The 15319-nt window shown below is 35.7% G+C and overlaps 1 protein-coding gene across 2 annotated transcripts in view; it reads left to right on the top strand.

Moving 5' to 3' along the window:
• Positions 1–15319, top strand: part of LOC110445637 (zwei Ig domain protein zig-8-like) — an 86308-nt gene that overhangs the window by 50752 nt on the left and 20237 nt on the right. For both annotated transcript variants that reach the window (XM_021490349.1, XM_021490347.1), the window contains exon 3: positions 11448–11581. In XM_021490349.1, the coding sequence (XP_021346024.1) occupies positions 11448–11581 (134 nt within the window). The remainder of the gene's footprint in view (positions 1–11447; positions 11582–15319) is intronic.

The following is a 15319-nucleotide window of genomic DNA, read 5'->3' as shown; positions in this document are numbered from 1 at the left end:
AGGTAGTTCAGTGTAGTAGGAGGTAGTTCAGTGTAGAAGTAGGTGGTTCAGTGTAGTAGGAACGACCCCGATACTCGTACTCAGATGATCAGGGACATTTACTGAACATTGTCCTTTTTCAGTTTAGTCCATAAAATGAAAAACCGTTTTCTACCACATTTTTCATGTGTATTTTCGATTTTGAGAGGGGAAAATATTCTATCCAATGTACTTCTATATTTTGTGATTTATAAAACCGTGATACTCTCAAGACAGCGTACAACCTTTTAATTGTTTCTTCTTTTTGCTGCTCGCGACTCATCACCCACGGTGCCAAGTCAGCTCTTTGTTCCGTAAATCTTGTCGGCGTTGTACAAAATGTAGATTACTATTCAATATTTAATACTTTTACTGAATATTGAACTATGTTTTTATGTTACCATCACACACGACGAGTATTTTGGAATATCAATAACAAGGATATCCGAATTTCATTCCAGATCTGGCAACTCTCGTGCCAATAGGAAGTGTATGTGGGATTTCGATACTACTGAAGATACAATAACATATTTTTACTGAATTAAATCACACAACATAGAACATGTTTGATACATTGTGTATCTCCCAATCAGATACCACAGAGACTGTTAATTCTTCGGTAGCACTCTTCACAGCTATGAAAACTTAGGGTTACAGTATAACAGAGCGTCAACACACAAACAAGAATTAAGAGTTATCAACCTCCTCCTCTCCACAACTACAAACTAGGAAGCTTTACGGATAAAAAATGTGAAATTAAGTACAATTGTAAGTCAGACATGGTGAAGGCTAAACAGTGGTCTGACTATTGTGATATGAGTTTCTGGTTTGATCGGTGTGGGGAAATGTCATGAAAGAACCAAGGAGGTTGCGTAGTCTGCAAGCAGAGTGCATTCGTTATGTTGTACAAGGTACAGCTGGTATACACGGGCATGGAGTTACATGTAATATGCAGCAAAGAACCGGGGAATTTAATGTCGCGACATCTGGGAGCAATCACATATACACACTGATATAGTTAACTGTAGGTTTTTGGGTTGCACTTTTCACTGCCACAATATCGTGGTTGTCGTTGTCCTAACCGTACATCACACTTATAAGTTACATAATATCGTACAGTATTACATGTATATACCTGATAAAATTAATGTTGAAACCAATGCAGAATTGGGGATTTGCTTTGGTACCCACTATTTGAGGTCACAAAAGTTACAAAAATAAATCTGCTGCACCCACTGCAATAATTTGGATCTCTATAATTCTACTTTTTTTTCTAGCAACTTGCTTGGGAGTACCTCACTTTCAGTTTCAATGTTGAGTGTTCGCAAAGTTGAGGAAGACAAGAGGTTCCGTTTACAGACCGGGACATACCAAAATCCTTAAAAATAGTAGTTGTTATTCCTTGCCTTTTTACTTAAAGAACAACCTTTTTCTTGTGTTTTGGAGTACATGGACTAGAGTGCATCTCCTTGTCTAACACCAAATATTTCATTATAATGATTAAACAGGCCCAGTAAAGTGTTTAAAGTAGTCAGAGGTTCGTATGACATGCTAGGCTGCCCAAAAGCCAGAGAGAAAACGCCAAGAGAGACCAAGTCATATAGATTAGTATTGTATTATTTGAAAAATACCCTAAAACAACTCCCTGACTTAATCCTTCGTTTTATATAAACAATCTTGAATTGACGATTTAATTTCTGTCATTTTTCATTCTTTTAAATATGCCTGTTAAATTTACACATGATTTTAAATACAGAAATTGTACGATTTGGGATTTTAAGCTCGTTTTGAAAACAGAAAATTATATTTGTGATTTACCCTACACCTTTTGGTACCCCAAAAAACCCCACTTTCGGTCAAACTTACCTTAGTTTTTGCACATGTAATACAATAGGACATCTTTGAACAAATTAGGGAGGTGAAAATCGGAATATACCGGGGCCCAAAAAAGGGCCTTATAGACACTCATCCTTTGCAATTTATATCTTTTGCAAAGGAAGACGAATGCTCTCTCCTGATATTTATTACCACATTTCGTTGAGAAAATAACTGTATCAAACCTAACACCAAAAAAAATGGAATTCTCATTATTGTTATGGTGAAATTACAGTAGACATGTATACACTGTTAGCATCAACTGTTTGTCTTTCGCACGGCTACTTTCCATAATGTTTCCATGTTGATTGTTGCCATTCTGTTAGCACCTTAGTAAATATTTTGCTAAACATGTTTCGTGTGTTTTGAGTATTCGTACATTCAGAAAAAAATCAAACGACTCCAAGCCGGCGTCGCGTTTCTGTCAAATTACCCTGAGTAGTGCTCCCTTGTAGATTAAGCTTAGTGTCGACAGAAACAAAGATTGATGACGTCTCTTTCTCCTCTTATTTCTGTTTTGCGTGGGATGCATCCCTTTGTTAACGAAAGGGTAACTTCACACGTTATGTAACACTGCCGTAGCATGTTTTACAATTTTAAATTTTCACACCAGGCATGTTTCATTTTTTACAGTCAAAATCTCCTCACACTTTGTAAGATAAAACATCTGGAGCTATAAGCACAAAGGTCGTTTGGTTGTTATTTCTTAATAATAAATCGGAGATCGTTAATATTTTATTAATCTTATTTGACAATGTTTCTAATGTACATGAATTAAAAAATGTACATTAACATGCTTTGAAGTGACTGTGTTATTATCATAGGAGAAAAATGTATATGTAAGATTATAGAGAACTTATCATTTATGCATAGTGCTACCAGGAATACTGCTAGACCTGTCATCTGACCGTCGATAATCGCTGATATCGGGCAAGACAACCCAGGTATTTGCGAAGAAAACTTTGAATACACTATTTTATCTTGTAGTATATTGTATCGACATTAGTTTAAGCAATTAGTAAAAGTATGGAGGATATTGCAGCTTTTCTATTTACATATATTTTTGTAATACGCCAATTTAATGATATTAAAAGTATTTTAACTTATATGTTATAAAGGTGTCTTATTATAGTGAAAAATAGAAGATATACGGACTATTAATTGTGTACGATACGTATGCATATAGTTAAAGTATCGGTGTACCTAGAATACATCCACTACAGGTCAAAGTAACCAATCATCGTGATGCCGGTAATAACACCTGGTGACGGATATTAGGTGTCAGACCTTGTGTCCTCACCATGTGTTATCATTACAACTGTAGATGTACGGCCGACGATAAGTGGTCATAACACCATTTTGTCTGACTGATTTGACACACACCAGACAGTTTTGTCCCTTCCACGTCATCTCCCGTTGTGTCCTGTGGTCATTGACTGGTCATTTCTTCCAGTTATTCCCCACCTTTATCCAGGTTAGTTGGCATCCCCTGTTTCTTGCCTGTGATTGCCTGCTAATATAATGCTAACAAACGCAAACGCGTTCCAATCAAATGTTTAGCTTCATCATGATTTAATTTCATGTTGTAAATTACCTATTCCTAATTTTTCCCAAAATATATATGTCTTATTTTGCTATGTTATTAAAAAGTCGTTAGTTTTGATAAAGAAATTGTGTTTCTTTCCAAAATGTTCCGGTGCTCTTGAGTGGTGACATTACAATCCTCTCAGGATCAAAGAAATACCCCTTACTAAGCATGTTTTATTTCCTTCATCACAGATATCCTGGTCTTTTGTAGCTTATCTAGTAGATGATCGCTAAGTAATCGTATTTCATGAACATGTAGAACCTCAAACATGCAGCGTATTGACATATGGCATTACTATTTAATGAAATATGCTTGGCAAACATTTGATTCTTGCGGTTTTATCACCTCTTCTTATGAGTTAATTACCGACAGAAGTGCTCACTTGGGAAGCTGAATGTGGAGGTTTTCAGGTGTCTGTAGCTCGCAATTACTGCAGCGTTATCATACAGGACAAAATCGATACGGAAATACAACAACAGGAACCAAGGGGCCATCAAAAATACGCAATGAACAACAAAAACCGGAGGCGGGACAGATGTTCAGGAAGAGTGAATATTTCCTGCATCACATTTGGCAACCGTCATGGTGTCTATCGTCAAATTCTTGGACATGTGTCAGTCTAGGATATAGGCGTTAGAAACCCGGTTACGATAACGAATGTGGAATAAAACGTATCTTACTTAGATGTTCAGATGAACTTAACATAGAGAACTCCTACATATATAAACGTTATAAAAATAAGTGTTTACCTTAACAATATCTATCAAATACTATTGAATGTTTGGTTACATAAGCTATACCCATATGTTAAATGCACATCATACCTGCATTGATGAACACTGTGATACACCTATCAGTAGCCGACAACTGTAACACAGATACATGCGAAACAATCTGTCGGTGTTATCAGCAGACAGCCTCCGCGTTGTGATGTATTGCGCGTGGACGGACATATTGTAGGCTGCTGCTATGTATATATCATGCAGGCCGATTGCCATTCTATCCTTCCGCTAACAAACGGACACTCGATATATAGTTCTCGTGTTTAATTGTTCTTGAATTCTTGTTAGACAGTTGTTCCAAATGACAGAATACATTAATTGTATAAAGCTAAATCAGAGACTTCAGTATTTATATATATTATTTTGGTTGTGTTATTTCGTTTAGCGATATTGGTCTATTTTCGTCTGAAGATCTTGCCTAGTTTATATTATATGTTTACTCTTTGACATTTCGTGGGGATGATTCATTATTGTAGTGCCATCAGAATTACTTTTCAGCAAGGTATTAAATCCACATAATTCGGCATAAGTTTTGCTTTGTTGAAGAGGGATAAATACTAATCATTATTAAAGTCGCTACGACCTTTTATATATTCCTAGAATATTTGTATGTTGCTACCGTAATAATCCTATAAATGGAAACGCATGTCGCAGTTATGATCTTGTTTTAGTATAGCAGACTATACCAATAAAAACATTGTGAAAAATATCGGTATTCTGCCATACTCGTGGGAGTTATATTTTATTGAATGAGAAAACACTGAACTTCCACTTTATATACAAGAAATGTTCGTGGTAGATTTGTATGCTTACTGTCACGAATGGCGCTTTGATAGATGACATTTTATAGGCCAAATATTGTATCACAATGTATTTAATCTTTTCATGTTAGTCATACAATTATGCAACAGCTTATTTCCATACACAACTTATACGTAAAACATAATTGCCGAATAAATCAAGTTTCCAGAGAGATATAATTTATATGAATAAACTCATCTGTATCAAAATGGATTAACATTTAATCTATAGTTCATTATGGTAATGTTAAATAAAGTAAGAGAAGATTCACAAGAATATGATTTCAACGGAGACATTTTTCACTGCTGCATTGCTAGTTTACAAATAGTTCAATGACTTAATACCAATAAAACTATTTCAATTTGTGTGTATAGCAGAAAAAGACCAACATACATGTAACAATCTCACTTACAGTGACATAATGGCTTGTTACAAGTTATGTAAGATATCTCGAAACAAACATGGTGTACAAATAAATTGTAGAAATCCTTTTGTAAAATTAAAACGTTCAAACATAGAGGAGGTTGCTTACTCCCTAACCAAATCAGACACTCCAAATCACATTTGGGCTGAAATGCTTCATCACAGATTCACACTCACTATACATTGTGTATATTGGCAGAGTATAGATGCAGCGTTTAAATCCGGAAATCAAAATACTTGTATCAGCTTTATCGGCACTCATGTAAATGTTGACGAAGGGAATGAGACTATTAACCTGACGTAATGTTACAGATGACATGATAGACTTGTATGTTATGAGAGATAATCATACTTTACGGCTGTAAATATCCACATAAGAGAAAACAAATCATACGTCATTTATATACCGTTTAATAACTTGATACATCTTACATGTAAATGGACTTTCAGTTACGCTTAATGCACGACCTTGGTACTGTTACATGAGCTGGTTGATATCCAGAACTGTCAACAACTCCAGAGTGTCGATATTTGGAGATCGTTAATAGTTGTTTTCCGCCTGGACAGTCTATTCCTCCGTTTTCCCACAGTTCCGGTGTCAATTGGTTCTAGTAATATTAAGGCGGAGTAATGGTCCTAGTTTGACCGATGGAACACACTTCCAAATCAGCTGTGGTTCTACCTAAGTGATTAAAGCTGGACAAAGCACACAGGCGTTAACGGATCACGAGACATTTACATCACTCATAATAAATATGTCTGGTATTTTTTCTAAAAGGGTTTTTCAAATAGCTTACAGAAAAAACATATATATATAAGTTAATATTATGAGGTCTTCACACTTGCTTTTTCAACCGGAAGCTGTGTCGTTTATATACAGGAAATGACGTTCGCCGCAGAGAAATATCCCGATAAAAATGGAGCAGACGTTTTGCGTTCAAAAATATTCGAAATAAAGGTGACGCAATGGTTAGTTTAGACATGTCTCGGTTGTTCAATAGGAACGTATCTGTTGCAATTTTGGATTATTTATTGAAGAAAAACTCACGAGCATCACTCTCATTTCCTTAAACACCGACTGTATCAGCGTAAAGCATGCAGGAAGGAGCATAACAAACTGTCTGGTCGCCAACACTTACTATAACATATATTGATTCGGTGTAAATAGTTCCTATACTGTGAATCATTGAGCTATGAATCAAACGCCGACTTTTGTTTCACGTTTCAGTCTCCATAATATGTTGGCTGTCACCCAGCCTCACATCTGATATCTCTCACGGCGGAAACGCGGTCACCGGAAGTGAGAGGTTAGACCAATCACATCTTGTGATCTATAACGGGTTTGACATAGTGTACGCGGTCATGTGAAAGTCGTTTGGTTTTGTGATCACATGTCGACAATAATCGGTTATTGAGATATACAATGAACACGTAAATGTCGTAATGAACGTTTAGACGAATATTTCTGATGCAAGCAGTCTCCTTTTATATCGTATGAGGCGTAGAATATTTAACCACTAACGCTTCAAAGGGCAATACACATTGATTCTAGCAAGTGACAATGTAAGTGGAATAAATTGTCCAGGACTTTCTGTACCTTCTGATCCATACTATAAAATGTACATCACATATCAGCAAAGCATTGCTCTGCAACTTAAAGGGTTGTACGGCTACATTTCTATGTGAATGCATCCTGATATTTCCGCTGTAACTGTAATATTAGTTGTATTATCAACCAGCCTGTGACCTTCAGCCTTGACAAACGAATGTTCGCCTACACAACCAGGCGAATGTCATTAATATCATCTTCAAACGAGCCGTTAGTCGGCAGTTTATAAGATCAACATTACCATTTTGAAACTTCGGTTGAATACCCATGAGGGTGTTTGCTGGTTGCTATTAACATCTAGACAAAGCCAGTCGACATATAGTTTCATATAATTTGATAACAGCTAACCTCCATTGAGTGTTATACTGATTACCATTGCGTATCAAAGTCGACAAGCCAAAAGACGTGACTCGAGCCCTGGCAGTTTTTACTATTCTTCCATTGTAGATACAGCGGCGGTTCAGTCTATTTTCATTAGGTTCGAATTACTTGCGTATTTGTTTAATGTTTTAGCAACTGGTTTTTCTTTAAAATTACCAACAGTGATAGGTTGTGGGTCGTTGAACTCTGTAAACGTTGTTTTGTTTGTCAATTACAAATATGGAGGAGACAACACGATAGAGTAAGAACATATTGCATGGCTTTTCGTCGTTATTTACTCGAATATATATTTTCTTTTATTTCTTATTATTTATTACTCAGTCTATTCCAGTCAAGTGATTTTTTATTTTTTTTTACATTCCCCATACTTTGCTATGCCAATATAAAGGACGTTAAAATGGTCGAGGGTACGTTATTATCAGAGAGTTGTATTTTGTTTACAATTAATTTCATCAAATGCGACATTTATATCAAGAAAATTACCCATTGAAAGGTTTTATTTTGATATAATAACATAAGCGTTAAATAACCCATTTTTACCGACCCAAAGCATTCTCGGGGGCAGAATACATATCTGTGTGTCTGCCTCGACTTCCCTGGCCCCAGAGGATGCAAGCTAACCTTATACACACTGTATATACTATCAATTATATCATATCAAAAAATATACAGAAATTGTTAATACATAGCACAACACATGCTCACCTCATAACTACTGTTTGTGCAGGCAAGGAATGACCAAAAAACCGGTTATAATAAGAGTATCTATGTTATATATATTTTTGCTGATGCAACACTTATAGGAAGATATTGTTTATGTGTAGTTTCGTAGTTCATAACAGCCATAGTACGGCAGTAGTTATCAAAGGCTTGGTAAAATCCTATATTTGATAAGAGTTATGGCTTCTAGATTAGGGGGTTAATGGCAAAGACATACAAAATGAAGAGGAATGTTCCTAGATTCCACAACATTCTCAGAATGGTCCGTAAACGGTTTTTTGATTAAGATAAGAAAAACAATCTTTCAAAACTGCAGAAGTACATATATAACATTCTTAGTATAAATATGATGCAAGTAACGATAAAAGATATAAAAAAAACCCATCTAAAATGAACAGCATTTTTCATATTTAGATTACAAAATTCCGGATAAACAGATAAAGAGGAAAGAAATAGAAACACAGAATCTTGCCGAGCTACGATTTTAAATTTGCTTGTCAATTATCTTCGGAGGTCATATAGGGAGTACTACATGTGTATTTCAAAATTGTATATGGCCTATGGTACAAACATCTTGATGTACATGTTCAAAGGAATACATATACAAATACACTGCACCTCTTTATCAGATATCGCTTTGTTGGGATATGGGCGTGGCATAAGGGTGACATGCAGGTCTTTGAAATAATCGACGTCCGGTTTATACATTCGTATTGGTGTGCTCATTAGGATAGTTATGTATACACATTATATATTTCCTACCGAAAAATATTCCCAATGATAACCTGGAGTAAGTTTCAGTTTCCTTTGAGAAACTTCAATCAAACAACAACGTCAGGCACAACGACGTCAAAGTTACTTAACGATATCGTATGATGGCGTTGAGATAGCTTTGTAGTTTACTGTAATCTATAATTATTTCAAGAGGAAAGGGAGATTTGGTCCTTTGTTTTCTTGAAAATATTTCAAATATTCGTAGCTGATACATATACATGTACAAAGTTCCTTAAAGGGGCTATAAAGTAAAATGACATGAAAATCCAGTTTTTACTGAAAATATATACCTTATAACGAAAATGTATGCAGTTGGAAATGACTTGACCAAAAGCCAACGTCCAGTGTGGTCAGTTTCATCGTTTGGAAAAGCCGGTGATAAAAATGGCTACGACCGAAATAGCGGAACATCCGATCTTTCAGTGAACAGCGCTACGCTGTCAACCGAAAACACAGTGTCAGTTATGAGTCTTGAATTCACACATAATCCATTCTTGAATTTACATAATACATCGCAAGTAAGAATTATAAATATCATAATATCAGATATTTCCGTTCATATTTGGATTTGAATAAATTCGAATAGGTTCAATTAGAGCATGCCTCACTGAGAGGTTGCGGCAGGGAGAATTTCAAACCACAGAAAGTACGATATCAATAGGTTTAAACGTAAAAGAAACTCAATTATAAGAATGTTTGAGTTGCTATTTGAAGATGATTTTGATTCAGAACAAATGCATGTACTTGTATTCCAGAGGGGCAGGGTGAATAAAGCTTGAATTTACCCTCTCACCTCGGTACGAGGGACATTTTTGTTAGCTTGAATTGTACGGCTGTACAGTTAAGGAGTATCAAATTGTATGTTCATGAAGAATGTTGTGAAAAGTTTATAAAAGAAACACTTACTTCACTAAATTGTCCCTTTAAACATGTGGAATAAAAAACAACCTAAAAAAACCCCCAAAAAACCCGTCAGTTTTGTAAGATTACAATAAACAACATGTACGTTATAAATTTGCATAACTAACGTAAAAACACAGAGTCAGGATGGTCCAATAGTTTCACATAACGTGTAGGTATATGAAGCAGTGAGCGTTTGATTCAGTTTACTGTCAGTTGTAGATACCTGAAGTAAACTTTTGAATCCGATTAACCACATGACTTAGAGGAATGTCGTGCTGCCGTGTCCAAGTTGTAATACCTTATTGCGTTGTGGTACATGTACTTTAAATCAGGAATTGCGTGTACCTTCATCAATGGACCATACCTGTTCTAAACACGTACAAAAACAAAACACAAAACACAAAACGTTCATCATTATTCTGTAAATAATGCAAACACCGATGATTGGCCGATGGAATCAAACGCTAATTATTCTGCAACGCAATCACGGATCATCACTCGTCGATCACTACGTAACGATGTTCGCTTTATAGGGATGTCATCATTACAAGGAGAGTAGTAATAGTGTAAACTACTTTTCAGTACCATATCAGAGCAATGTTATTTAAGATTTTATAACCCGATGGCAGGTTATGAGGCAGGGCTATTCCACATACCTCCGATATAGCTTATTAGCTTTACATGTAACACTGCGTATATTTCTTACACACACTATTTGTCAGTGGTTTGCAGAAGGAACTAAACATTGCATCATCAAGACTTTAAAATGCAATTGAAATGTACAAAACATCAAATATCCTCTTTTGTATTAAAACATGGCGAATACACGTGTTAATAATGTACATAGACGCATTGCAAGTCGAAACTGCTCAATATAGGTGATACTGTATAATTTCAGTAAAATAGTCATTCTATACGACATCAGTATAACACAATAAATATTATAACGCCAACATTATTTAGTTTACAACCAATCAGTGATAACTAGCAATAATACACAGGCTTGAGATGAAAATCTGACATTGTCGAAATTATACTTTGATTATTTTCCCCGATTTCAACAATATGAGGTTATGATAATGTCATCATAAATATAGTGTACAGTATGTTAAGAATGTTAATTTCCAGTTGTAAAGGAATCATACAATTTACTTAAACGTTGCATTGACATTCTATCGAGCAGATACTAACGAAATCGATGGGGTGTATATATAAATTGGTATGAGGGAATGCTATACCACCGCTCCTTTGTCACAGTAGAGCTGTCCGCCATTTATAGTGCCTTAATATTGCTTTATAATGTCAAATCTTTTGATTACAATCTTTATTGCTCCATTCATTTTGTAAAATATAGGGATGAGGAGGCAGACGTGTGTCACTTTGATGGGCATATTCTATTTTGCCTTCGGTTCAAGATAAAATTGATAATGACCAAGATCATCGTATCAAATTTTTATTGAGTTGTGATCATCGCTTTGATAAAATCTCATTCAGTGTTAATGAACGTGTCCAGCTCAATTGTGGTAGCGGTCAGCATGAAATCTATCTTATAATTATGGTCATTTCGTTACAGGTCACCGATACTTCACGGATCGCGGGTATGCCACCCGTACACCTGAGATACTCGCCACCAAGAAAAACTACACGGTGAAAAGGGGCAGTCTAGCTATCTTACACTGCACTGTCCAGAATCTCGGCACGAAAACAGTAAGCAAACTCCTCATCAAAACCAGCTAACAACATACACCCAAACGTACTTACATCTTGTTCATATGTATACTACTTTGTTATTACTTGATAAGAGCTTACATTGACCATGGTCCAAGATATGATTATCACATTCCAGTCGGAAAGACAGCATACACATTAACTCTTTTAAGACCGGTTTATGTTAATTAAAGATAATGATTTGCATCTTAAGATATGATGATTAAGACTGTGTATGCAGTATCAATCAGTACACTGTTCCCCATTGTGAGAGACACTACAGGCTTTAACGATTCGAGTGGTGATATAGATTAGACTGAAATGGTTTATATTTTCTATGTACATGTGTCTTTAATCATAGCCATGATTTAGGCGTGGAATTTCCCTGTGGTAACTAGATGGACTATGCACATCACTAACAATGAACATGGTATACTGCGCATATGAGTTTGGACTCTTTCACCGAAATCAAACATGGGACAGAATATTATACCTGTTGTGTGATGAACTCGACAAAGTCTTAAATATGAATCATTATTCTGAGTAGATAAACAATTAATCGATACATGTAATACATATGAATCGATATTAATACATCGTTGCACATTCACTTTCGTAAATAAGTTATTGAAATTCAAATTAAAAGAAATCCATTATTACGAAGAAAGGTCGAGGTAATTTCCTCCAAATTGCGTCAGGTAGGTAAAGGGTTAACTCGTACGTTGCATATCGAAATAAAAACCGAGTCTTATTATATATACCTTAAATGAAAAGCAAAACAAAACTTCTTTCAGTCAAAATCTATGTCTACATAGCACACTGTACAGTTTATAGATAAAGAACATTAATACTCAAATCCGAAGATTACAAGACATACCACACGCACAGTGTATTATATACACATGTCTTTGATGTGGATTCGTGACAGAATTACACCTAGCTACTGTAAACATGTTAAACGTTTTTGTTTAAAACATATAAATAACTAATATAGTGATATTGCTTTGAAGTTAATACATGTACTATTGTACCAACTAAGATATGCTGTGTCATATGTACAGTATCTGTACAGTAGCTCTGCAGTACTAAGTAAAAGGAATGTGGAATTTTTCTTTTTCTTACATGCATAGTTGTTGTACAAAATGTACATTTATGATCTGTAATTCCTTGCTTATATATGCGATTGATGAAAAAGAGTGAAAAACATTTCCATGTTCCCTCTCCTGAGCTACATTATAATAAATGTATGAGAATCACGTTTTCTCATCGACAAATCGTTACCGTCGGCAGGTTGATGTCAGGTCAGGTCAAGTGTACCGAACGAAATCTGGGAAGTTTATGTCATCAAGTCAATAATCGTTCTTGTTTACAAAAGGAACCAGTAGTATTACATAAGATACCACGTTTATATAGAGTACGTGTGCATTAACATGACAACAAGTAGAATCAGGTTTAATCTCCTATCAACAACTAAGGTCATTTAAGGACATGCCTCCGTGAGCTATACATGCGTGTGCGTTGAGGGCGGTATTCATTGCCTCCTTGCGTAAGCATGGATCTGATGCAAACTTAAGTTTGCTTCCTCACTGATAAACCAAGTCAGAGGAATCCACTTGTTTTGTTTTTATTACTTGAAAAAGAAGAAAATGGTATGATAATCACTGAGTATAGAAATTGTTCACAAAGCAGCATTGTATTAACATTAAGTCAATGAGTTGAAGAAAAAAATGTTTCCGTAGACAAGTGCATGGCTGTACTCCATTGTGTGTTCAGTTATCAATGATTCGTTAAATGTCTGTATCTGTTGAGTGATGGACGTTATAAAGATACTGAAAATGAAACTAAACCCAAGCTGATCACTACGACTCGCTGATGCTTCCTTTATCTTCGAAATTCTCTTCGGGCTAAGGTTTAACAAAGTTGAATAGAACGTTCTTAGATAACAGGGATTGTTTCCTGTCTGCTATACATCTATATCTATGATGAGAGTAAGATTCCGTATTCGGGACGTAAATAATTGATTGTATTGGAGGAAATACCAGTCAATAGGGAGTCAGCGATGCCAATGTAACCGCAATCATGATAATCCCTCTATACATGAAAACTGCCTATGCCTGTGCTGTCGGCCTCTTAAATTGGCTGCCAATCTTTATTACGTCCTGGCCAGTGCTGTCTAGGGATGGTTGGATTAGGCTATACATATTACTTGTTATAGATATTTTATGGGGGTATCATGCGCTCCTATTCCCTGTATCGAAACCATTTGTCCTTGATGCAGAGACCAGGCAATATAAACATGTTTGAAAAGGTTTTGGGTTACCTGGCTGACTCAGTGGGTTTTTCCATGTACTCCGGTTTCCTCCAACACTAAGAGCCACGCGCGCTAACATCTGGGCCAACAAGAGTGATTAAATATAAGTTGAAATAACTTATTTTATAATTGTTGTCAAATACATGAAGTTTATATTCAACACTGCGCAAATTGACTCATTATGTTTATGTCATATTAACATTGCGAGAAAAGGGCGGTGTATATTATGAGATATAGTTCACCTGGTGTAGAAAGCAAATTTAATGCTATATCAACATTTAATGGGACCGACAGTATTCTATATTTCATGTGTTTGAATATTTAGAGATATTATCGGGTAGTTAGAGTTGTACTTAAAGGCATAGGTTCCGGCAAATCACCACCACGGAGTCAGTGACGCGTATGAATACAACCATAGTTTGGCATATATATAAGAGGTAGCGGAGCCCTGTCGACTGAAATTTCATGGCCCATTATGGACCACATAAATTGTGTTTGATGCTCTCTTGATGACAGCGTAACATCTATAACATCGAAATCCAGGAAATATCACCACTAACCTAACACACTTTCTAATAACAGTAATTAAAATATCAATTAAGTCTAACTCAAACGAGTTACCGATAAGAAGCGACGTTCCATATTGTATCAGTGGACATGGAAGTACGAAATGAGGCGTACTTGGTATCAAAGACTGATATGGTAATTTTTCTCGTTAAGGGATGGTTCGTGGAATTGTTAACCTAATAAAGATTCCGAGAGTAACACGGCATCGTTATGCGGTTTGTGGGCCAATGAAATAGATGCAGAAAAGGTTTGACCGCAAACTCACACTCCGGAAAATTGAACTTTAGCCAAATACGACAAGTAATCTACATCGCTGCCTTTCATCTACTGATGTACGTGTCATTATACCGGAAACTATCGGAATGAAGCCAGACAGATAATATGGTTAAATGCATGTATTGTCTGTAAATATTGATATTTACTACTTAACATGGCAACGAGATAGGATACCACGGTCATTCAAAACTTATATTAATGACTATGTGATCTATTTTAGAGTTAGATTTCGACTTCAAAGATACATAATGTTATTTGTTTAAAGCTCATTGACAAGCAGTCAAAACAGAAATTCAGTCGACATTTAGGTGAGTGATAATGATCTGTTGTTTACCAGTCATAGTGGCAATGAACAAATGCCCTTGATGTCATATGGCTTAAGTAGAGGGAGAACACAATCCCATGCAATCCCAAAACCCTATCCACATTTTCAATTTCATATTACAGAACTGTTAAACTTGTTAAATACTCATAATATGCATGCACCTCATAAGTAACATGGTAATCCTGAATTTTCGTTCCGCATACCTCTGTCAATTATTTATCTGAATTTTTTAAAAATCACAATAACAATTCAATAACAT

Source organism: Mizuhopecten yessoensis, unplaced genomic scaffold, assembly GCF_002113885.1.
Source record: "Mizuhopecten yessoensis strain PY_sf001 unplaced genomic scaffold, ASM211388v2 scaffold2329, whole genome shotgun sequence".
Taxonomy (NCBI): Eukaryota; Metazoa; Mollusca; class Bivalvia; order Pectinida; family Pectinidae; genus Mizuhopecten; species Mizuhopecten yessoensis.
The sequence above is the reverse complement of the archived record's forward strand: the minus strand, read 5'-3'. Positions and strand labels throughout refer to the sequence as shown.